We start from the raw sequence: 23,984 nt of genomic DNA, 5'->3' as shown, positions 1-23,984 counted from the left end.
TAAGAATAAGTTATTTGTGGCTGTGTGTGTTTTTGAGTTCCTGGGGCTTCTGGGGTATGTATTCTGGGGGATGTGAGAGTTTAGTTTGTGTGTTTGGAAACCAGTAGACGGTGTAGGTTATGTGTGTATGCAGGAATCCTGGAGTATATGTATTTTAGGGCTGTGGGACTGCATATGGGTCTTTTTTGGGTTGCACATGAGACAGTTGTGTACTTGGTGAGCCTGTGTGTTTAGGTACTCAGTGTGTACATCTGGATGGCATATTGGTTGCACATGTTTGTTTTCAGGCCCATGTTGTGTGTGTATATATAGTTGTGAGAGTGGAATGTGAATATTCAGGGTGAGTAAGGTTTCGTCTGTAAAAATTTAGGTAGTAAGAGGTGGTCTGTTTGTGTATTTATTCAGGGTGAGGGTAGAAATGTACGTGTGTGTTCAGGATATATATATATATATATATATATATGTATATGTACAAACACATATGTATATGTGGTATCCTTTTGGTTATATATCTGTGGTGGGAGTTGAGGGTTCTACTTGGGGTGTAAGTGGATTGTGTGCACAAATTCATAGGAAAAGGTATGGGATGTGCTGGAACTGGTTCATACTATCCTGGGATAGTCAATGGTGCATGTCTCTTCCCAGCTCTGTGTTCAGTGATGTCAGGTGGGTAGCTTGAAACTGGTCATGCTGGGAATATTTATACCACGTAGATAGCAGAGGTGAAGTCTTTCCCACCTTTCTCGGAGAGTTTTTTAGCACTTACCAGCACACCACTGATGTGCGTGTTTGGATGTATGTATGTATGAAGCAAGAATATTTGGGCATCGGTGGGTACGTATGGGACACCCATGTGAATTGTGAGTGGGGCATCTGGGGCTATGGGCCCCTGTATATGTGCATTGACCCTGGTAATTGTGAATCATTGCATTGCTCCTATCAGGTTGGTCTGTTCTTTAGGGCCAAAGAATCCCCATAAATGTTGTTGATTCCCAGTAGAAATCATGCAGATGGATACAGGGGTGTCTGTACCTTAGGCAGGTGGACACTCCTTCAGCATTTGTGTGGTCCTAGCATCTGGGTCCCTAGAAGGGGGGGCCTGGTGGACAGATGGCCATGCAGAGCAGAACCTTCACAGGTGTGTTGTTGGCGTGACAGGCAGCAGTCAGAAAGTCATGGGACTTCCTGGATAGGAGGTCAGATGACCAAGGGCTCTCCCAGGAAAATACCCTGAGAATCAGTTGGACAGCTACAGGCGTTACTGGCTCTTCTGGGGCACAGCTGACGTGCAAGCACACTCTCCACATGGGGTCCAGAGCCATGTGTCCCTGAGCCCAACTGCCCCAGGGCGGTGGGAACTGTTGCGCATCAGGCTGGTCAACTGTATCACTAGGTCTCAACCAACCTGTCTCCATGGAAATCTAAGTCCTCAGGGATAGGCAGGACCTCTAGGGATCAGTGAGCTGACAAGGACAGAGGTGGGGAGGCTTTGTCCCTGAGGGAGAGTTGGGAACTGAGACCTGGAGAGCCTGGGGAGTCCCACTCTGAGGAGATATGACTCTGATGTTCCCAAACCCTTTACACCTGTTTTCTGTTCTTTTCTGAAGGCTCAAGATGCTTCTAGCAGTGGGAAGCTTATGATCTCAGTTTCATGTTCCTCTGATAGGACGAACTGACCCTTTTATTCACTATTCTACATCGAGCTGCAAACCCATCAGATGGAACCATGTGATCATTGTGGCCGCCAGCTGACCCCACAACCACCTTCTGCTTCCCTTGGACCCACCCAGGAATTTCTGAGCCTTCTTTATGGTGAGTCTTGTGGCCTTTTCTCCCTCATTGTGAATCCTCCTGCCAATAAAACATGCTGTGAATGTTAACAAAAGGAAACCTCAACTAGAATTGGAGTCTGGAAGGCCCGTAGAGGGAGCTCTCTCATGCCGTGTCACTCATCATCAATTACCCCAACAGGAAGAGGTCATTTACTGACCCCAAACAGGAAGTGCAACCCCTTTACTACCCCAGCTGGAGGAGGGAAGACTTCCTTCCTGGCCAGCAACAAGAAATAGAAAATAGAAATAGCTAATAGAAAATTCCACAGTTTAGCCAATGAGAAGCCATTGTCACCTGAAGTTTCACTTTCCTCCAGTGAACTTTCATTTTTTCCCTTGATGATGACTTTCTTTCCTTGTCCCACCCTCTTTACTTTAAAAGCCTTCTGGGACTTCCTGGTGGTCCAGGGGCTAAGACTCTGCTCTTCCAATGCACGGGGCATGGGTTCGATCCCTGGTCGGGGAACTAAGATTTCCACATGCCATGTGGCATGGCCAAAAAACAAAAAGCCTTCCATGTTGTGTAACCCGTTGGAGTATCTCCCTTTCTATCAGATGAGATGCTGCCTGATTCATGAATCGTTTAATAAAGCCAATTTATCCAAAATTCAAAACAAGTCTTCAAATTTACTCAGTTAAATCTTGTTTTTTAATACATTGGTGGCATTCAGAGGTGGCCACTAATAGTTTAATATGTATCCCTCCAGAAATGTCCTGTATAAAAATATGTATGTGCACTTTTCTAAAATCCACTCTTACGATTCCTCCTGCTAACAGGATGATTTTATGATTAATTGCTTATCTTTTTAAAAAGAAAAAGATAAATATATTGGTGGCAATGATGGGATCTGAAGCAAATTTCTGATAACATTTGGGACGAGGAGAAACAGGTGTGGTGCCCACAACTCCTTGGAGTTCACTGTCTTTCTTGCCATTCCTGAAAGTTGTTGGTAAGCTCCTCTTGGTTTGAGCTCCATTCTCTTTGATTGAGTTTGTGCTCGCAATCTAATTGGCTTTCCTTTACAGGGCAGGTCAGTTTGGCTGGTAGAGGATTCTCCCTGAGGTCAAACCCCTAGCGTTTCAGATGGAAATTCCCAGGACACAGTAACATCTCTTGGTTATTGCCAGTATATGTTTGAGTGGTAAACCCTAGCCCCTAATTTTGTTCCCTGGATTCCACATTGGGCACTGCTGACAGTGTAGTCTCACTTCCCCATCTGTTTGGAATCAGCCCTCAGTTTCCATGCTTGGAACTGTTGGTGGAGGCTGTAGTTCTCCATTTTGTTTGGCATCAGTTTGCAGTCCCCATTCCTTGGGATTTGCTGGTTGGATCTTTTTCCTCAGTCCAGGGATCCCTGGGAATTGGTGATGGTGCATACCAGGCCTTCTTTTGGCCAGGACATAGTAACATCTCTTTGTTACTGCTGATATATTAAGGCGCAGTTCTTTTGTGTGTTCTTTTGGGTTGACAAAAGCTAGCTAAGGAAATGAGATCCTTTATCACCAAAGAGTTGAGAATGCCAGCTTCTGGCACACCTGCCTATTTTATATTTGAGAACTATGGTCCTGGAGGCTGTAGATATTTAGAAAGATGGCAAAATTATACTAATATTGATCTAGAATTACAATGGTCATTGTGGGGAATGTTCCAGTTAGACAAGATTGTTCATTTAAGGAAAACACTAGAGAGCAAGGGTTCCCAAATTGGACAGGGAGAATGAGATGCCTGCTTTAATTGGTATGTAAAAGTTTACAGAAGGTTTCAAGATTCCAACATAGCTTCGTTTAGAGACTTAGAACAAAAAGCTAATGAAAAATTACAGAGACAAAAGGTACCTGAAACAAAAGACCATAGGACGGATGTGACTGCAGATTTAACTCCTACTGTCCCCCCCCCTTTCCTTTTTCACCTGAGTACTCTTGTTTTACTCATTTTCTGTCTGAAATACTTTTCTATTCCCAAGAGAATATTTAACAATTGCCATTTAAAGTAAAACTAGCTGAGGTTGCAGGTGAGCCCCCTCAGGTGTCCTTTACCCCTTGGTCAAAGACTGAACTGAGAGCTATAGTCAAAGAATTCTCTAAACCTAGGGAGGAAATCCCAACATTTTTTGAAGAATTTAGAGTCACTGTCACGGCCTCTGTCCCCAAACTGCTAGATCTTTATCCGCTTGTACACATGTTGGTAGGACTGGGGGAAGCCCCAGAATGGACGCGGGAAGCAAAATGACATAATCCCTAGGATGATATTCAAGATCCTCAACCTAAAAAGGCTTGCAGAATAACAACTAACCTTTTATAAGCTATTCCTAAAATCTTCCCTGCTCACACTTGGTCTATTATTAATTGGCCTAATAATGATTGGCCTATTATTCACTCATACAAACAAAAGAGGGGTGAATCTGTGCAAGACTTTAGAGCCAGTTTGTAGGCTCTCTTTTTACAGCATTTGGGGTTGCAAGCAATAAAAAGGCCACTCAGCCTACTTTAACTGCCCTCTTTGTAAATGGATTATCTTCTGAGATTAGTGGATTGATAAAAGGGTAGAAAATAGGCTGGGAGGCTGTAGGCCTGACTGAACTCCTGACTATAGCTGAGCATTTTGAAAGGACCTTGGAGCAAGATCACAAACAGAAATTCACCAAGCTCATAGCCTTACAGTTACAACAGCTCTAAGGCAAGAGACACAAAATAACACCTAGGCCTCCCCCATTACAACCTCCTAGGGGTCCATGATCAATTCGATGACCCAAAGTTGATGTTTCATTTGTAATCAGTGAGGACACTAGAAAAAAAGGTGTCCTCAAAGGTCCTATGCAAACTCTTCACAAATGCTCTCATATCTGTCTCAAAGGGAGGGCCCCCCCATGACCCTCTCCCCTAGTTGGCAGAACTCCAGAGGTTCTCTGGTAAACTATTACCAGCAATTACCTTAAACAGCCCAGAGGAAAATAGAATGAAAATTGATGAAAAACTGCCAAATTTCAGTTGATACTGGAGCTATGCTTTCTACTTTAAACCCCACTCTCATATTTTACTTTGAAATCTACATTAAACCCTAACCCTAACTGTAAACATAATTACTTAACCCTTTAACACCCTATCCCTAGCCCTAACCAGAGCTGTGCTTTCTACTCTAACTCCCACCCTCAAAGAACAACAGGTCCCTCTGAGTCAAGAGGATGTTTCCATAGTGGGAGTACCTAATAAAGTTCAGAGAGAATTTTTATCTCAACCAAGATTCCTTTTTGCTATGCAATATAGCCCCAGTTAATCTATTCGGTAGAGATCTCTTTTCTAACTTAAAAGGGCCAGTACATTTTGCCTCCAGTGGAGATCTCACCTTAAAATTTCCTGATCAACCTGAACCTGATTATTTATGTTCCTTACAATCTGTCCTGGACGTAAAAGAGGAAGTTCAGCACAAGTTCTCTAATTTGGTGGAGATGCCTACAAATTTGGGGGCTACTTCTGACAGTGTTAACATCAGAAGAATAAAAAAATGCAAACCTATAAAGATTCAGATAGATGTAGCTAAACCTCTCCCTAGGTTTCCTCAACAACTATTAAAGCCTGCGGTCATACAAGGTCTCACACCTATTGTAGAAGACTTAATTTCCCGGGAGGTAGTCATTCCTGTACTCGTCCCTGCAGCATGCCAATCTTGCCTGGTTGGAAACCTGGCAGGATGGCGATTTGTCCAGGACTTGGGAGCTGTTAATAAAAATAGTTATTCCCTGTTTTCCTGTTGTTCCAAACCTAGCCACCCTTCTGTCACAAGTTTCAACTGACTTGGAATGGTTTACTGTTGGAGACCTTTGTTCACCTTTCTTCAGCATCCCGGAGACCCAACAGCCAATATCTATATGCCTTTACTTGGAACAATCAACAATATACCTGCACTTTTATGCCTCAAGGGTTCACTGGGACCCCTTCTTTTTTCTCCCAAGTACCTCACCAAGATTTAAGTACCCTCTAGTTCCCTGAGAAATCAACCTTTTTACCATATGGAGATAACCTCCTGCTGTACTCAGCTACTGTAAAGATTCCATAAGGCATGCATAAAAGATTCCATTTATTTGCTGCAACAGTTAGCTGAGAAAGAACACAAAGGAAAAATTACAATTATCTCTAGACACTGTTCATTACCTAGGACATAATCTAAGCACTGAAGGAATTCAGCTATCTCCAGAGAGAATTAGGCTGATACAGGAACTTCCTAGACTCACAACTAAGTGCTAGCATTGTGGATTTCTAGATTTAGCTGGTTATTGCAAGCTCTGGGTTCCAAATTTTTCTCTGTTACCTCTTCCACTCTATGAACTTATTAAAGATTTAGTCCCTGAATCCTTTGCTTGGGAAGATAAACATAAGCAGGCTTTTACAAGGCTAAAACAAGCACTGCAAGAGCTGCCTGCCTTAGGGTTACCCAAATGATCAGGTTCAGGTTGATCTGGAAACTTTAAGGTGAGATCTCCACTGGAGGCAAAATATATTAGCCCTTTTAAGTTAGCAAAGAGATCTCTACCTAATAGATTAACTTTAGGTTATTCAAAACCTTTTACTTGATTTGTGCATGAATGGCATAATCAGGCCCCGCGGAACTATGTGAGCATGGTAGTAAACATAAGCCTATTGCCTATTATAGCATGCAACTTGATTCAGTTGCTTATGCCTATCTCAGTTGTCTTAAGGTTATAGCCACAACTGCAAATTTAGTGGAAGCCTTGGTAGATTTGACTCTAGAAAATGAAGTTTATTTGCAAACTCCACACATTGTCCACAGTCTTCTTAATTCTGAATTGACAACGTTTCACTGCAAGTGTCACTAGATTCACTTCCTGTAAAATCCTGCTTTCACCACCTAATCTTTATCTTAAACTTTACAACGTTCTCAATCCTGCTACACTACTACCTCTGTCTCACAAAGGTGAGGACCATGACTGCAAGGTAACAGTGTCCCATGGGAATTCCCTGGTAGGCCATTGCTTAGGACTCCGAGCTTCCACTGCAGGGAGCGCGGGTTCGAACTCTGGTCGAGGAACTAAGATCCCACAAACCACGTGGCGCAGCCCAAAACAAAAACAAACACAAAACACAAAAACAAAACAAACAAACAGAAAACAATGTCCCATTTTGTGACACCGTGTCCTGAGTAAAGATGTTACCAAGTCCAAGCTTGCTGTGCTTGCCGCACGACAGGCCAATAAGTCGGAGATGAGGTGTTGAGGCAAGGAATATGACTTTATTCGGAAAGCCAGCAGACCGAGAAGATGGCGGACTAAAGTCTCAAAATAACCATCTTATCGGGGTTTGCATGCCAGTTTGTTTTATAGCACAGAGATGGGGAGGAGATGAGGAGGTAAAGTAAAAGGGCCATAAGTTTTGCGAATATCCCCCGGAATGGCCAGCCTCAGGGAGGGGATGTGTTAATTTCTTTTTTTTTTTTTTCTTTCGTTCTTTTATTTATTTATTTATGACTGTGTTGAGTCTTCGTTTCTGTGCGAGGGCTTTCTCTAGCTGCGGCAAGTGGGGACCACTCTTCATCGCGGTGCGCGGGCCTCTCACCACCGCGGCCTCTCCTGTTGCGGAGCACAGGCTCCAGACGCGCAGGCTCAGTAATTGTGGCTCACGGGCCCAGTTGCTCCGTGGCATGTGGGATCTTCCCAGACCAGGGCTCGAACCCGTGTCCCCTGCATTGGCAGGCAGATTCTCAACCACTGCGCCACCAGGGAAGCCCTTAATTTCTTCTTAATTGCAGCCATCCACAGGTGGACAGAGTCCGTATGTTTCCCTGAACAAAGGCACTTTGGTTTTAACATTCAGGCAGAGGAACAGAGTTCCCCGAGGCAGGCCATTATGTACAGACAGTATCCTTTTAGTGAACAAAAGCAGCGGAAGGCAAAGGTTAAAGTAAAAGAAACAGATCCAACGTGTAGTCAGATTTGGCTCCTCCCTGTTACAATTCCCTACTTTCAATGTCCATTCCACAGTCTTGTGGAAAAAGGGGTGACGGCCCTTCTAATTGCTTCGTCAGATGGAACTTTCCGGGAGTGTCCACCATCGGTGCCATTGTTCCAAACATTGTTTTTGTTTTTTTTTTTTTTTTTGTTCCTCTCTGGAAAGTGTCTCCTTTACACCTGTAGCCTTAAAAAAATATTCTCAGCCTAAAAGTTGAGAGTTATGATCTATTTGACGGGAATTTTGAGAGCTCCAAGCCTGGGAAGCAGCATCTCAAGTTAAGGAATTTGGCAGTTTTCTATGTATGGGAAGATGCAAGAGTCTGGGCTCACTGAAATCATTCATTTGATATGTACCTCAGCTACCTGGGGCCTGTATCCTATATTCTCATATCCTGAGTTTCGTCAGGGCTCACCGGCTCACGTTGGAGGGCTGCAATCGCTAATGTCTGATGTGTCAGGCAATATTCCATTTCTCAGATCCTCTCCTCTTGGTCAGGGTTTTGATCAATATTTGGGAGACATTTCAGGATCAAATTTTGTCCCACGGTGCTGGGAGGCTTATCCCAGGTCAGGGGAGAATTCTTGATATGCCACTCCAGGTGCTAGTTTTTGGACTAGGCCCTATTGATAATTAAAGATCCTCTGGATCCTCTATCTAATTATGATCCAGGAGACATTTTCCCTTGTTTCTTCCTCCCATACCTAGAATCACACTATTACAATTATTTTATGTTATAAATGTGATCTATTTCCTCAAGATGTTTAGCCATAGAAGTATTGTTGGAGGCCTGGTTACATACTGGGTACTGTAAGGGACATCAATCTTATAAAATAGACAGGATATAAGTAATGCAGCTAGTAACGTTAACAAAGACACAGTGCAGCAGGGAGACACAAAGAGCAAACAATCTGGAAACAAAGAACAATGATCAGTATAACTACTTGTAATCCAATTGCAATAGCGAGTGACCAGAGGTACCATAACTGATTTAGTGAGCCATCCACTGTTTCAGTGTACCAGCAGTGCATACTTAGACATGCACGGCTTAATCTTTGAGACAGGCATACGCTACTGGCAGGATCAACCAGGTAGAGAGAAAAAGATAAATGTTTCAATTCTGCTTACAAGGGTATAATTTAACAAATTACTGTAAGTCATAATTAGTTTAAGGGGAGACTTTTGCTTACACCTGGAAAACACAGATTTAAAACAGTCATTTTTCAGATAGAAACCATAAAAATTATAACCATAGTCACCAGTTTACCCAGTTATGTGCAACTAATCGTTTTTGTTAACAGCTTTATGAAGCCATCAGGTTTCCCATTAGAATTCTTCAAGATCTTACCCAGTTCACCTTTATGGTCTGAAAACCAGAAACTTGTATTTATCCAAAGGTCCCTTCTATAAATCTTCTTGAAGAGGAAGCATTTTTGCAAAGGCATCAGAGTGAAACCATAACTGTGTACAATGACGAAAGACTTAAGAAGGCACTTTTTTTGGGGGGGGGTGTAATTCAGATTTTATTGCTTATTATGTCATTCCATACAACTTTAGGTAAACACGTTGAGAAAATATACTGGGAGTATTAAACAGATGATGGCAATATTGATGAAAATGTTCAAGTGTTTTACATAAGGTAGTTAAGAGGCACCGCTGCCACCATCATCCCCCCCCCGAACTTTGTACATTTCGTATAAAAAGAGTAAAAATAGTTCATTGGCATTTAACTAGCATTATTCTTTGTAATCTATGAACCACGATATGCCTGAATAATTTCAGAATCTTCAGAGCAAAACAAAGCATTTTCTTCCACTAGCAGACATAGCAGTTTCAGTTTCTTTAAAAAACAAGCAAACAAATCAGCACAACAAAAACTATACACACAACCCCAAAACAAAAAAGTTGGCATATTCCAGTGGTCCGGAATTTTGACGTTTCTATCGCATTAATTCAAGAAATAAAATGGGATTCAGCATTTAAAAATGAGACAAGCTTCTTCACCATAGTTAACACTTACTCTATAATTGAAACGATTTAACTGAAGCCAATGTTAACCCAGCAAAAACCATGGTTATAACTCAAACTGCTCTTTTGATAAAGAAACTTCTTTAAAAGTTAACTATTCTTTAAAAACTCAGACCCGAGCTGCACAGGTGTAATTGAGGAACCAACAACTGACTCTTCCAGAAACCACAGCAGCAGTTCTAAGTGTTTTTGAAGCTGGGGAGTATATACAGAATCACTGTAAACGGCACATACACATCAGTAACTTCCTGCTAAAACAGCATTTGAAAGACTTCTATGTCTATTTTTACAAAGATGAGTGGGCTGAGACATACATTTGGCTACTTGAAAAGAAACAAAGAGAAGGCACGTTTAAATCTGATTACGATGCAGTTGACAAAGTAACGTGGTTACTGCGGTGACATGCAACACTTTCCGATAATAAAGAGAATTCTGACTGGTAACATTTTACCAGGACATACCAAATTTTAGGAACTCCATATAATCTGTAGAATACCTGTATCATTTGGCATACAATGTAACCTAAGAAGATTTATTGCTTATTTCACAACACTTCCCGTGTAATTCAACATACCAAGTCAACCGAATTAGTTAATATCTCTCTTTGGGATGTTTCAGGGGCCCTTTGAAGCACCCCAAAGTTAGCTAGAGGTCAAAGGAACTTCATTATAATTTGATTTGGGAAATTTTGTCCGAAAAATAAGAAAAGGGTTTCAAACAGTCAGATAGGATCACATGTCACTGTGAAACAATAGTTATTCAGTTAGCCAAAGTAACAATAAAAGATTTCAAAGGCAAGTACAGAACAGATCTCTTAAAAGGTAGAAAAACTTAAAATCTGGTATCAAAGGCAGTCCAAAATCTTAAGAAACCTTGTCTTCTTAACAGAGAGAAAAGCGAAATTCAAATTTTGCACCAGCTTACTTTTAAAATTTATTTACTCAAACTTATTTTAAACTTAGTCAATCTTGACCATGTACAGAACTCTTTTTTTCAGGGTCCACTTTCCATAAACCTTCTGTCACTTATTTTAGCACAATTCTGACTTTCAAGTGGTTAAATATCTGGAGAGACTAATTTTAGATAGACCTTCCTAAAAGATAACTATTTTTAAAAGTTCACCTAAAGCTCTTATTTCATTTGCATTTTCTTTCCTTAAAAGTTTCTTCACATCAGGTTATTTCCTTGCTGACAAATTTGCAATAGATACAACAAGATTTTATTTAGCTTATAGTAAACCTAGGCACAATAAAAGTATTATACTTAATGTTGATGACTCTAACAGCATGTCTATATTAATTAGATCAACAAACGAACGTTAGTACCAGGTCTTAATTAATACTGACTATTTCCCAGTTCACATGAACCTGAAGCTCATTTAGCTCAATTTCTCTTGTATTTAGAATAGTTTGGTTTGTAAGTGCTCACTTTTCTTTAAGCCAATTAAATAGAGCTCATCCACAAATCCACCTCAGCAATGTTATCCAAAGACAAAGACACATACAAGGACACAAACATACAGAGACGTCATAGTTGTCATTTCCAAATTTCAGCACGGAGTCAGGTACAGCCATGTGAAACCCATCAGTTTACAAAAAGAGGTTGGATTCAAATTAGGTTTCTGAGAGATGGAAAAAATCAAACTGACTTGTCTAGATGGCTGAATTTTTACAGAAAAGACACTTAGGTTTTTTATTTATCCTTGATAAGTGAATTTCTAAATTACTTTACCCTCTTTTAAAAAGATGCATTTTAAAAAGATGGCAGAGATGAGGGTTCCGGAGAAGACCAGAAAGGACGTTTGCATCTCAAAGATACAGGCAAGTTTTTCCTAGGATGACTTTGTTTCCCCTTTGTTTAATATTTACAAGCCTCTTAGATAAACAGGGAGGGTTTGGGGAGTGGTATCTATCGGAGAGTCAATCAACTCGTTCCCCACTGTCAAAGTTCCCTGGGGCTCCTGTGGGGAAATTAGAATCGGACGTCTCAAGTCCAAGGGCGTCGCCTGGCCTCTTATAAGTTGTCAGCACAAGGGAAATTGCCCTGCTGTGGAAGTGGCTCCCGGTCCAAATTGGGTGGCCTGTGGAGTCTTAGATGGTGATACTAAATCAGGCTCCTGTGCTCTGGGGGTTAACACAGAAACTTCTATTTGATCCCCGTGGGTATGGGAAACAGGAGGTGGTGAATATGATGGCGGCATGGGGGGAGGGTGGGCAGTTGGAACAACTGCCGGTGCAGCTTGCTGTTTTGCAAAACACTTCTAACTGCGAGATCCTATAAAAATTGAGTGAGCCATTCAGGGGCTACCGCCCTTCTGATCCTATATTTTGGGTCCGCACCCTATTACAATAGTATATCATGTGTTTCTTAGTCATAGGCTCAGGGCTATGTTTCACCCATGTATCTAATATAGGCCCCAAAGGGCTCTCCCTCAGGGTAGATGGAGTATTTCCCATTTTGTACACCAAAACGCAAAAGACGCAAACAAATTCTGGCATCATTGCACACAAAACCAAGACCAAAACTAACGAACCAGTTCCCAAATCGGTTCTGAGGGGGTGTAGTGGTGTAGAGAGCAGCCGTCTGATCCAGAAGCCCACAGGCAGCTAGGAGGAGCTGTGTTAGTCCAAAGGCTCCAGGACACATAGTCCATTCTCAGCCCAGAAGGAGCGGCCAGGGGGAACCACTGGGAGGGCTTGACTAATTGACCTTTGTGCCTGCTATAAAGCTTATTGTTTAGCTCTTCGCCAGTAAAATATGGAGGGTTTGTACGTGGCTGCATAAATGGGTCTACGAATGATGGACAAGTGTGGTATTTGTTGCCTCCGGAGTGTGAAGAGACCTAAGTAAGACGAGTTGGGCTTGCTATAGTGTGTTGGGGGGCTGAATAGTTAACAGCTGAGGTTTGCTGCAAGAGGAATTTCCTGGCTTTTAGAGGATCAGTTAATGCCCAGAAATTTAATAGTTGTGGACAGCCCTTGAATTTTCTATGGGGCAGTAGCCCACCTGGATGTTATAGATGGGTCACCAACCATGTTAGGGCCTCGTGCACCAATCTCCTGAGGGGCTCTGGATTAGAACATCAGTATAGTGCCAGACGGTGCAAGGGGACACCAGGTCTTGCCAGCAAAGACTGTGGGCAATAGCTGGGCTGTTAAGATAGCCAGTAGGCAGACAGGTTAAAACATACTGGGTGCCTTCTGCAGTAAAAGTAGACTGCAGCTGGGACTCCTCAATAACTGGTACTGAATAGAACATAATAGCTAGATTGTCACAGCAAAGTAATTCCCTGGAGCCCTTTGGATATCCTTAATTAACTGGACAGTGTTGGAAATGGGAGCCTTAATAGTGGGGATCAGCATTGATATTTCAGTAGTTGCTTATAAGGCACCACTCATTAATAGCAGGCTTTAATAGCAGCCAAATGGGGGAATTGAAAAGGAGAAATGGTGTGTTTAATGACTTCTTCTTGTCATAAATTTTGAATTTTGGGCTGTAATCCCACAGCCCCCTGTCATACATGTTATTGGGGGATATTTGCTGTCTTAGGTGGCAGTCTTATGGGCTCCCAATATTCAGCTTCCACCAGGAAGACCAGGAATTTGGGTTTGTTCCAAATGGCGTTGCAGTACATCAAGGCATCCATAGCTGTAACGGGAAAGGGTAGGGCCAAAGGGGCTACCACCACTAAAAGATTTTTAATAAAGATTGTTTCAGTAGTGACATTCAATGGAAGTTGAATGCTTTCTACTCCCCTGACTATTATGCGTTGTAATCTAACGTGTGGCCCTTGCTTATAATTGGAGGGCTTCCCAGGAAGCACTGTAATTTGAGCTCCAGTTGTCAATGAGAGCCATGAGAAAAGTTTTTTATGTGTGTCCCAAGGTTAATTAGAGAAGTATATGGGCAATTGTCCCAGAGGAGGGCCACGCTCCAGGGATCTGCCAGGTCCCTAAGGCAGAGGCCTTGGCAGAGGTCAGGGTACAGGATTCGGAGAGGTGACAGCTGCCCGTCACTCCAGTCTGCTGAAGAGTCTGTAACGCCTGAGCAAAAATTTCTACCTTGTGCTTGGGCTGTCCGAAGGTTACATCATTAGGGACCCCGATCTCCAGAGCTGCCAATACAGGGAGGTCTGTTAGTCATGTCATGAAGGATGGAGCTGTGTGAAAGCACCACCCCTTGGTAGAGACCAATAAGGGTCCCAGAAGTCCCTCTATCCCTTAAGGGTCCTCTGTTGGGTTCCTGACCAATGGGGCAGCGGGGCCCATGTGCCTTTACTGGCAAGCGAGATTTGGGGCTTCAGAAAAATTATCTTCCTCATATCTAGCTACAACATGGATGCAGTCCAATGCCTGTTGTACTGTATCTGACATTTCTTTGAATTGTAACAGCATGGCTTTATAATTAGGGGGAACACAGTTCTCCCCCTTCCCTTGGAGAAATTTTTTCTAGAAAAATTTGCATTTCTATCATGGTATAGTTACATGTCTCTGTTTCTTGTTCATGCTGGTCATCCGATGTTTTGGTGCAATGGATGGTGACAGGGAATACCTGGAAGGGAGTTTTCCTCTTCCCTGACTCATATGCTGCCACTTCCCGTTTAGGGTGTCCCAGTCAGCCTCGGTGGGGTCAAGGGATGATTTGCAACAGCAGCAAGAATTGCAGCAACATAGGAGGCACTTACCTCAGTGGCATTTGCCCGCTCGGGGTGCCATGATGCCCCTGGTAGAGCTGCCTCTATCATGGGTTAGGGCTGTGTGGGGAACTCATGGATGTATGTTTGGGGTATAGGATGCTTTGGGGTAATAGTAAAGCTGTGTAGAGACTGTGTATGTGTGATCTAGGGAGAGATGAGGGGCCTGAGTGCCTTTATGAGTGTACGGTTGGTGTAGCATTGTGCGGCTGGGTGGTGGGGCTGGTTCTGGGTGTTTTGAGGCTCTGTGTGCAGGCATTTGAGAAGAGGTAGGGGTATGCATTTTAATGCTTTGTGTGTTGGATCTGTGTGTATTCAGAGTATAGGGGTTATACATATGCTCATCCTGTAGGGTAAGAGTTTAGGGAGTGTATTTTTGGTGTGGAGGAATTTACAGAGATTGGGGTTGTCAGTGTAAATTGGGGTTGCTAGCTGTGTGTGTATAATCAGGGGATGTGACAGAGGCTGTTTATAGTATCTCAAGAGGGAGATGGGTGTATGTTTGTATTGGGGGTGTGAGTTCATCATGTGTTGTGGGGGGAGTATTTAGGAGAAGGTTGGAAACATTGTGTCTCTCTGATGGTATTTTGTGTTTGTCTCAGCTTCTGAGGCATTGTACATATGTGGATGTTCACAGCTGTGGGGGGACTGTATGTGTTATATTTGGATGTTGGGGTTTGTGTCTTATATTACAAAGTATGTGAGTTTGGTTTGAATGTATTTGGCTATTGTTGAAGGGTTTGTGTGTTTGCATTGGTGGGTTATACGGGGTTGGGTGGATTTTTGTGGGATATGAGAATTTAGGTGTTTGATTATCGGGGGCTGTTGGGGGTGTGTTTTTGTATTCAAGACTGTGGCTGTGATTTTATTGGGGTTTGTAGTGCATGTATATTGGAGCAGGAGGGTTTTGGGCACACAGGCATCTGCTTATAGGTAGGGAGTTTGTGTGTTTGAGGATGTTTGGAGCTCTGTGGGGCTGTGTGATGGTGACACAGGCGACTGTGGGCAGGTGGAGTGTGTGTTGGGCTGGAAGGGAAACTCGAGGGCATGTTGGTGACTGTGAGGCGCCCATGTGAACTCCCACGTGGACTGACCTTTGTTCCTTCTGATCTTCTATGGCTTGTACCCATCCTGATCTTCTGTGGCAGCTACTCCCCTGGAATGGTCAGCAATACTCTGCTCATTCTTAGCCAGATGAGTCAGGAAATGTCACTTCCTCTGGCAGCTGGATGTGTCTCTTGCAAGTGAGTGGTCCTGGAGTCCAGGGTGCAGGACTGGTGGACAGATGCCCAGTGAGGCTGATTCCCCCATGAGCCCTCTCCTCAGTGAGGTGGCCAGGAGGTCAGGGCTGTATCTCCAGAAGGTCAGACATGGCCAGTCCTCTCTAGAATGTGCTGGAGGGGCCAACTCATTGAACAGACCCTGCCAGGAGATAAACAGACCCCGAGGACAATTCCTAAGGGAGAAGTCTATACCTACCCAATTTCCACTGTCTCCTTTGGATGGCCTCTACCACAAGGTAAAATCTAAGCCCCCTCACACGGCCCTTCTTGGCCTGGTCTTACTGACCGGCCAGTCTCTCCCCACATCCTGGCTCACTCTGGGCCCTCTGGTGATACCAACATGAGGCCCCCCTGCATTGTCAGTTCTCACCTCCTTCGCTTGGCCCATGCTGCCCTTGCTGTTTGTCCTGCTCTTCCTCCCCCAAGGCTGTGAGTCACTTTCTCCAGGTGGGAAGGATCCACTGAAAATGCAAATTTGAGTAATTACTGCATCACCTGAGTCTCTAGAACGTGCCAGGCACTATGACGCTTGCCAAATCCATAAAAACCCCACAAAGCGGATGTGCTATTAGTTGCACTTTGCAGGTGATGAAGCTGAGGTTCAGAGGTGAGCAACCATGACCAAGTAACCTGTATGTACCAGAATATCAATCAGACTGGTCAGCGTATCCAATAAAGCCAAACATTAGTCTGATCAGGACGCCTAGATGTCAGGCTGTAAAGGTGCAAAATATGTCCCAGCAAGAGAAGGAGCAGTGCCAAGTACCCCAGCAAAGAAGCAGAGTTCATATCCTGCTTTCTTAATCAAAATAACTGCAGATCAACACACAATTTCCTACTCTGTTAATAGGAGGAAAATACCAATGTGCGTTGTCCTATAAAACTACCTTAAAATAATATGTATGATCCCGAGTGCTTTGGTAATGACCCCAAATCATCATCATGAAGTTGGGATACTTCTTGAAACACTGCAAGTCTTACACACTGGCATATAGAATCTGTAAAGTCAGTTCTTTGTGTAGTGATGGTAGATAGAAGTGGCCCAGGACAGAAGACAGAAAATAGAGCAGAAACTATTTGTCCAGAGGTGACAATGGGTCATAGCCAAGGTTCAAGCATTACTAGGGAGAGGGTGAAAATAGTAATGGGCATAGAGTGTAATAAGTCAAGGATATCTAATGTAGTTTCCAATGAAAGTTTGTGAAAGACATATAACTAAAAAGATAATAGGCTAGGGGGTGAAATAGTACAAAAAATTTGATATATTTTTTACAAGAATAAAAGAAGATAGAAATGAACATTAAAGAAGTGGTCAAATAGAAAAAATGTAAGATCGTAATAACCTCACAATGTGATGAGGCAACTTAGATTTATTTTGTTTAAATAAATTGGTAGACTATATTTAGAGTAGTTTTAAGTTTAAAGAGAATTTGAGCAGAGTATAGAGTTCCCATACACCACCTCACATCTATTCCCCAAACCAAAGTTTCCCCTCGTATTAACGTCTTGCATTAGTGTGGGGCATTTTTTACAATAGATGAGCCAATGTTCATGCATTACTATTAACTAATATCCATAGTTTACATTACAGCTTACTCTGTTGTATATCCTATGGGTTTTGACGAATGTATGACAAGCATTGACCATTACAGTATCATACAGAATAGTTTAAGCGCCCTACCTTTTCCAGGATGTCATATAGCTGAAATCATACAGTATGTATCCATTTCAGTTTGGCCTCTTTCATTTAGCAATATGTGTTTAGGGTTCCTCCATGTCTCTTCCATTTAGTACTCTTATAGCTTAAGCTGCCATAACATAATACTATAGGCTTGGTGACTTTAACAACTCACAGTTCTAGAGGCTTGGAAGTCTAAGGTCACGGTGTTGGCCAATTCAGTGCCTGGTGAGGGCTCTCTTCCTGGCTTGCAGACAACTGTCTTTTCCCTGTGTCCTCACATGATGGAGAGAGACAGAAAAAACTCTCTGGTTTCCTCTTATAGGGGCACTAATAGAGCCTAATCCTCATGACATCATTTAATCTAATTACCTGCCAAAGGCCTCATCTCCAAATACCATCACTTTGTTAGAGCTTGAATATATGAATTTTGGGGGGACAGAATTCAGTTGATAGCCTCATTCTTCTAACAGTATAAAATATGACTAATAAAGAAAGCTCATCATTAAATTATGTCTTTTCTAGCCATACATAGATATTTACTTGCTTTTTATAAACCATTTACATATTTTAAGATAAATGAATTAAAGATTTTAAAAAGTCAGGTAGAACAAGATAAGAAATTGTAGGTACAAACATGTTGAAGCAAAAACACATAACCCCCCCCCCCCGCCCCGTTGCATTGTCTCAAAAATTCAATTAGAGTTCTAAGGTCTGATTTAGGTTTCCACCTCTGGTTCATGCCATTAGCTCTACCACAACAATAGGGATGGGGTAGTATGCTAAAGTTAGGACATTAAAAAAACCATTAGAAAACAGATACCTCGTTAAACTGAATGTTTATTTGGTGTGAATTGAGGCTGTTTCTTCTTAACGATATGATTCATATTAAAACTTGTCAGGACACAGTAAATTAACTAAACGTAACTTGGGGAGAAGTTTTACTTTTTACTGAGATAAAATTAACCGTTTGAACTCGCACGATTCAATAGCATTTAGTACATTCACCGTGTTGTGCAACCCTTACTTCTATGTGGTTCAAAAATATTTTTATCACTTTAAAGGGAAGACCTACCCATGCTTTCTTCTACCTAACCCCTGGGCAGTCACCAATCTGCTTTCTGTCTCTATAGATATATCTATTTGGATATTTCATATAAGTGTAAATTATACAGTATGTGCCCATTTATGTCTGGCTTCTTTCATGTAGCATAATTTTCAAGGTTCACCCATATTGTAGTATGTATCATTACCTCATTTCTTTCTTCTTCCCATCTTTAATAAGGTATAATAGAGAAATAAAAATATATATTTAAGATATACAGCTTGATGTTTTGATATACATATACATTTTTGAAATAATTGCCACAATCAAGCCAATTCACGTATCCATCACCTCATATAATTACCATTTTCTTTTTTCTTTCTTTATGGTGAGAACACTTCAGATCTAGCCTCTTAGCAAATTACAAGTACACAATACAGCGTTGTTAAATATATGCACATTGTTGTACACTAGATTTCCAGAAATTATTCACCTTGTCTAACTGAAACTTTGTACCTCGTGATCAATACCTGCCAATTTTCCCATCCCCTCATCTGCTGTCAACCACTGTTCTGCACCCCACATCTATGACTATTTCAGATTCCACATAAAAGTAGCATCATGAAGTGTTTGTTGCTGTCTTTCTGTATCTGGCTTATTTCACTTAGCATAATCTCTTTGAGGTTCACCCATGTTGTCACAAATAGCAGCATTTCCTTCATTTTAAAGGCTGAATAATATTCCATCGTATACAGGCATACCTTGGAGATATTGCAGGTTTGGTTCCAGACCACCAAAATAAAGCAAATATTGCAACAAAACAAGCCACATGAATTTTTTGGTTTACCCATGCATATAAAACTTATGTGTATACTATATTATAGTGTGTTAATGTGCGATAACATTATGTCTAAAAAACCAATGTACATACCTTAATTTTAAAGTAATGCTAATTGGGAAAATGGCACCAATGGACTTACTCAATGCAGGATTGCCACAAACCTTCAATCTGTAGACAACGTAGTATCTGCAAAGCACAATAAAACGAGATATGCCTGTTTATATACCACACTCTATTTATCCATTCATGAATCTACAGACACTTCGGTTGATCCAATATCTTGGCTACTGTGAAAAGTAAACATGGAAATTCATATGTCTCTTCACGATACTGGTTTCATTTCCTTTTGCTGTATACCCAGAAGTGGGATTGCTGAGTCATAAGGTAGTTGTATTTTTAATGTTTTGAGGAACTTCAATACTGTTTTCCTTAGTGGCTGTATCAATTTACATACCCAACAAAAATGCACGAGGGTTCCCTTTTCTCCACATCCTCATCAACACTTGTTATCTTTTGTGTTTTTGATAATCGCCATTGTAACAGGTGTGAGGTGATATCTCATTGTGGTTTGACTTGCATTTCTCTGACAGTTAGTGATGTTGAGCACCTTTTCATACATCTGTTGGCCATTTATATGCCTCCTTTGGAGAAATGTCTATTCAAGTCCTTTGCCCATTTTTAAAAATAAATTTATTTTATTTATTTATTTATTTTTGGCTGCGTTGGGTCTTTGTTGCTGAGCGTGGGCTTTCTCTGGTTGAGGCGAGTGGGGGCTACTCTGTTGTGGTGCACGGGCTTCTCATTGCAGTTGCTTCTCTCATTGCAGAGCATGGTCTCTAGGTGCACGGGCTTCAGGAGTTGTGGCTCACAGGCTCTAGAGCGCAGGCTCAGTAGTTGTGGCGTGTGGACTTAGTTGCTCCGCAGCATGTGGGATCTTCCCGGACCAGGGCTCCAACCCATGTCCCCTGCATTGGCAGGTGGATTCTTAACCACTGCACCACCAGGGAAGTCCCCCATTGGGATTTTAATAGGGATTGCATTGAATTTGTGGATCACTTTGGGTAGTATGGATATTTTAATGATAGTAAATCCTCCAGTTCATGAACATGGGATGTCTTTCCATATTATCAGTGTCATCTTTAATTTTCCTCATCAATTTTTTATACTTTTCAATGTAGAGATCTTTCACCCCTTTGGCTAAATTTATTCCTAAGTATTTTATTCTTTGTAATGAAATTAAGAATGGGGTTGTTTTCTTAATTTCCTTTTGTATAATGACTTCTATATGCTGATTTTATATCCTGCAACTTTACTAAACTCACTTATGAGTTCTAACAGTTTTTTGGTTTTTATTTATTTATTTATTTATTTATTTATTTATTTATTTATTTATTTATTTTTGGGTGTGTTGGGTCTTCGTTTCTGTGCGAGGGCTTTCTCTAGTTGCGGCGAGCGGGGGCCACTCTTCATCGCGGTGCGTGGGCCTCTCACTATCGCGGCCTCTTGCTGCGGAGCATAGGCTCCAGATGCGCAGGCTCAGTAGCTGTGGCTCATGGGCCCATTTGCTCCGTGGCATGTGGGATCTTCCCAGACCAGGGCTCGAACCCATGTCCCCTGCATTGGCAGGCAGATTCTCAACCACTGCACCACCAGGGAAGCCCCTCTAACAGTTTTTATTGCTGTTGTTGTTGAATCTTTAGGATTTTCTACATGTATGATCATGTCATCTGCAAACAGAGGTAATTTTACTTCTTCCTTTCTGATTTGGATGCATTTTATTTCTTTTTCTTGCCTAATTCCTCCGTCTTCCAGTGCTATGTTGAATAGAAGTGGTAAGTGTGGACATTCTTGCATTCTTCCTGATATTAGAGGGACAGCTTTTAGTTTTTCACTGTTGAGTAAGATGTTTGCTGTGGTCTTTTCTTTTTCATATGCCTTTATTGTGTTGAGGTACATTCCTTCTACACCTAATTTGTTTAGAGTTTTTATCATGAAAGGATGTTGAATTTTGTCAAATCCTCTTCTGCCTCTATTGAGATGATCATGTGATTTTTCCTTCATTTTGTTAATGTGGTGTATCACATTGGTTGATTTGTGTATGTTGAACCATCCTGGCATCCCAGGAATAGATCTGACTTGAGCATGGGGTATGATAATTTAAATTTATTGTTAAAATTGGTTTCCTAATACTTTGTCGAGGATTTTTGCATCTATGTCTATCAAAGATATTGGCTGTAATTTTCTTTTCTTGTAGTGTCTGTGTCTGGCTTTGGTATCGGGGTAACGCTAGCCTTGTAAAATTAGTTTGTAAGTGTTCCCTCCTATCCAATTTTTTGGATGAGTTTGAAAAGGATTGGTAGTAATTCTTCAAATATTTGGCAAAATTCACCAGGGAAGCCATCTGGTCCTGGATTTTCTATTTTGCTTTTTTAAAATTATTGATTCAATCTCCTTATGTGTTATTGGACTGTTCAGACTTTCTATGTTATCTTGATTCAGTGTTGGTAGGTTGTATGTTTGTAGGAATTTATCCATTTCTTCTAGATTATCACATTTGTTGTCATAATTGATAATGGACCCTTATGATTCCTTTATTTCTAAGGCATCACTTGTATTGTCTCCTCTTTCATTTCTGATTTTATTGAGTTGTCTTTTGTATTTTTTTCTTAATTCGTGTAGTCAAGAGTCTTTCAAGTTTATCTTTCCAAAAAACACCGACTTAGTTTTGTTTCTATTTTCTATTGTTTTTCTATTCTCTATTTGATTTATTTCTGCTCTAATCTTTACTATTTCCTTCCTTCTGCCAAATTTGAGATTACTTTTTTCTTCTTTTTCTAGTTCCTTGAGGCATAAAGTGAGATTGTTTACTTGAGGTTTTACTTCTCCTTTAATGTATGCATTTATCACTACAAACTTCTCCTGTAGTACTGCTTTTGCTGCATCCCATAAATCTTGGTGTGTTGTGTTTCATTTTAGTTTGTGTCAAGATTCTTTTAAAATTCCCTTTTGATTTTCTCTTTGACCCAATGGTTGCTCAAGACTGTATTATTCAACATGATAAATATAATTAACATTGCTGTGTGTTATGTATGAAGGTTAAGAGAGTAAATCCTAAGAGTTCTCATCACAAGGAAAACATTTTTTTCTTTTTCTTTTATTTTGTGGCCATATGAGATGATGTTCGCTAAACGTACTGTGGTAATCATTTCTTGATGTACATAAGTCATATCTTTATGCTGTACACCTAAAACTTATGCAGGGCTCTATGGCAGTTATATCTCAATAAAAGTGGATTGGGGGAAAAGAGTATATTGTTTAGTTTCCACATATTGGTAAATTTTCTTGTTTTCTTTTCTTTATTAAAATTTTGTTTTTAATTTAATTTTTTGCTGTCTGGGTCTTCGTCGCTGCATGCAGGCTTTCTCTAGTTGCAGTGAGCAGGGGCTTCTCTTTGTTGTGGTGCACGGGCTTCTGATTGCAGTGGCTTTTCTTGTTGCAGAGAACAGGTTTTAACGCACGCAGGTTTCAGTAGTTGCAGCACTCGTGTTCAGTAGTTGTGGCATGTGGGCCCTAGAGTGCAGGCTCAGTAGTTGTGGTGCACGGGCTTAGTTGCTCTGCATCATGTGCGATCTTTGCTTACCAGGGATTGAACCCATGTCCCCTGCATTGACAGGCAGATTCTTAAACACTGTGCCACCAGGGACGTCCAGATATTCCTGTTTTGTTACTATGATGGGATTTCTAGTTTCATACCATTGTGATCAGAAAAGATACTTGAAATTATTTCAGACTTTTTAAATTTGTTAAGACTTGATTGTGGCCTAACATATTATCTATTCTGGAGAATGGTGTGTGTGTACTTGAAATGAACGTGTATGTGCTGCTGTTGGATGAAATGTTTTGTATGTGTCTGTAAGGACCATATGGTCCATAGTGTTGTTCAAGTCATGTTTGTTGATTGATTTTCCGTCTGGGTGTTCTATCCATTATTGTAACTGGGTTATTGAAGTTCCTTACTATTCGTGTACTGCAATCAATTTCTCCATTTAATTTCGATATTTCCTTTAGAGCTTTCTGTGCTCTGATGCTGGATGCATATATAATTGTTATACCCTCCTGTTGAGTTGGCTATTTTATTATCATATGGAAACCTTCTTTGTCTATACAGACAATTTTTGACTTAATGTCTATTTTGTCTGTTATGCATATAGGAACTCTCACTTTGTTTTGGTTGCCATTTGCATGGAGTATCTTTTTCCATCCCTTCACTTTGAGCCTATATGTGTCTTTTAATCTAAAATGAGTCTCTTGTAGACAGCATAAGGTTGGATATTTTTTTTTATCCATTCAGCCACTCTATGCCTTTTGATTGGGAAGATTAATCCATTTATATTAAACTAATTATCGATCAGTAAGGACTTACTATTGCTGTTTTGTTGATTGTCTTATGTGTGTTTTGCCGCTGTTTTGTCCTCTTTCTCTGTAGCTTTATTTCATTGTTGTTTGATTATATTTTTGTAGTGATTTACTTTGATCCTTTTCTCTTTATCTTTTGTTTATTTATAATAGGCCTTTTCTTTGTGGTTAGCTGAAGGCTACATAGAAATCTTGTAGTTCTAAACA

The 23,984-nt window shown here is 41.1% G+C and overlaps 1 protein-coding gene across 1 annotated transcript in view; it reads left to right on the top strand.

Annotated features, from left to right (window-relative positions):
- The first annotated feature begins 1,666 nt into the window (after nucleotides 1-1,666).
- Nucleotides 1,667-23,984, top strand: part of MFSD14B (major facilitator superfamily domain containing 14B) — a 166,647-nt gene continuing 144,329 nt past the window's right edge. The window contains exon 1 of the mRNA XM_082469758.1: nucleotides 1,667-1,812. Coding sequence (XP_082325884.1) covers nucleotides 1,810-1,812 — 3 coding nt within the window. The 5' untranslated portion in view covers nucleotides 1,667-1,809. The remainder of the gene's footprint in view (nucleotides 1,813-23,984) is intronic.

The sequence above is a fragment of the Balaenoptera physalus genome (genome assembly GCF_965194825.1).
Source record: "Balaenoptera physalus genome assembly, chromosome: 7".
Taxonomy (NCBI): Eukaryota; Metazoa; Chordata; class Mammalia; order Artiodactyla; family Balaenopteridae; genus Balaenoptera; species Balaenoptera physalus.
The sequence above is the reverse complement of the archived record's forward strand: the minus strand, read 5'-3'. Positions and strand labels throughout refer to the sequence as shown.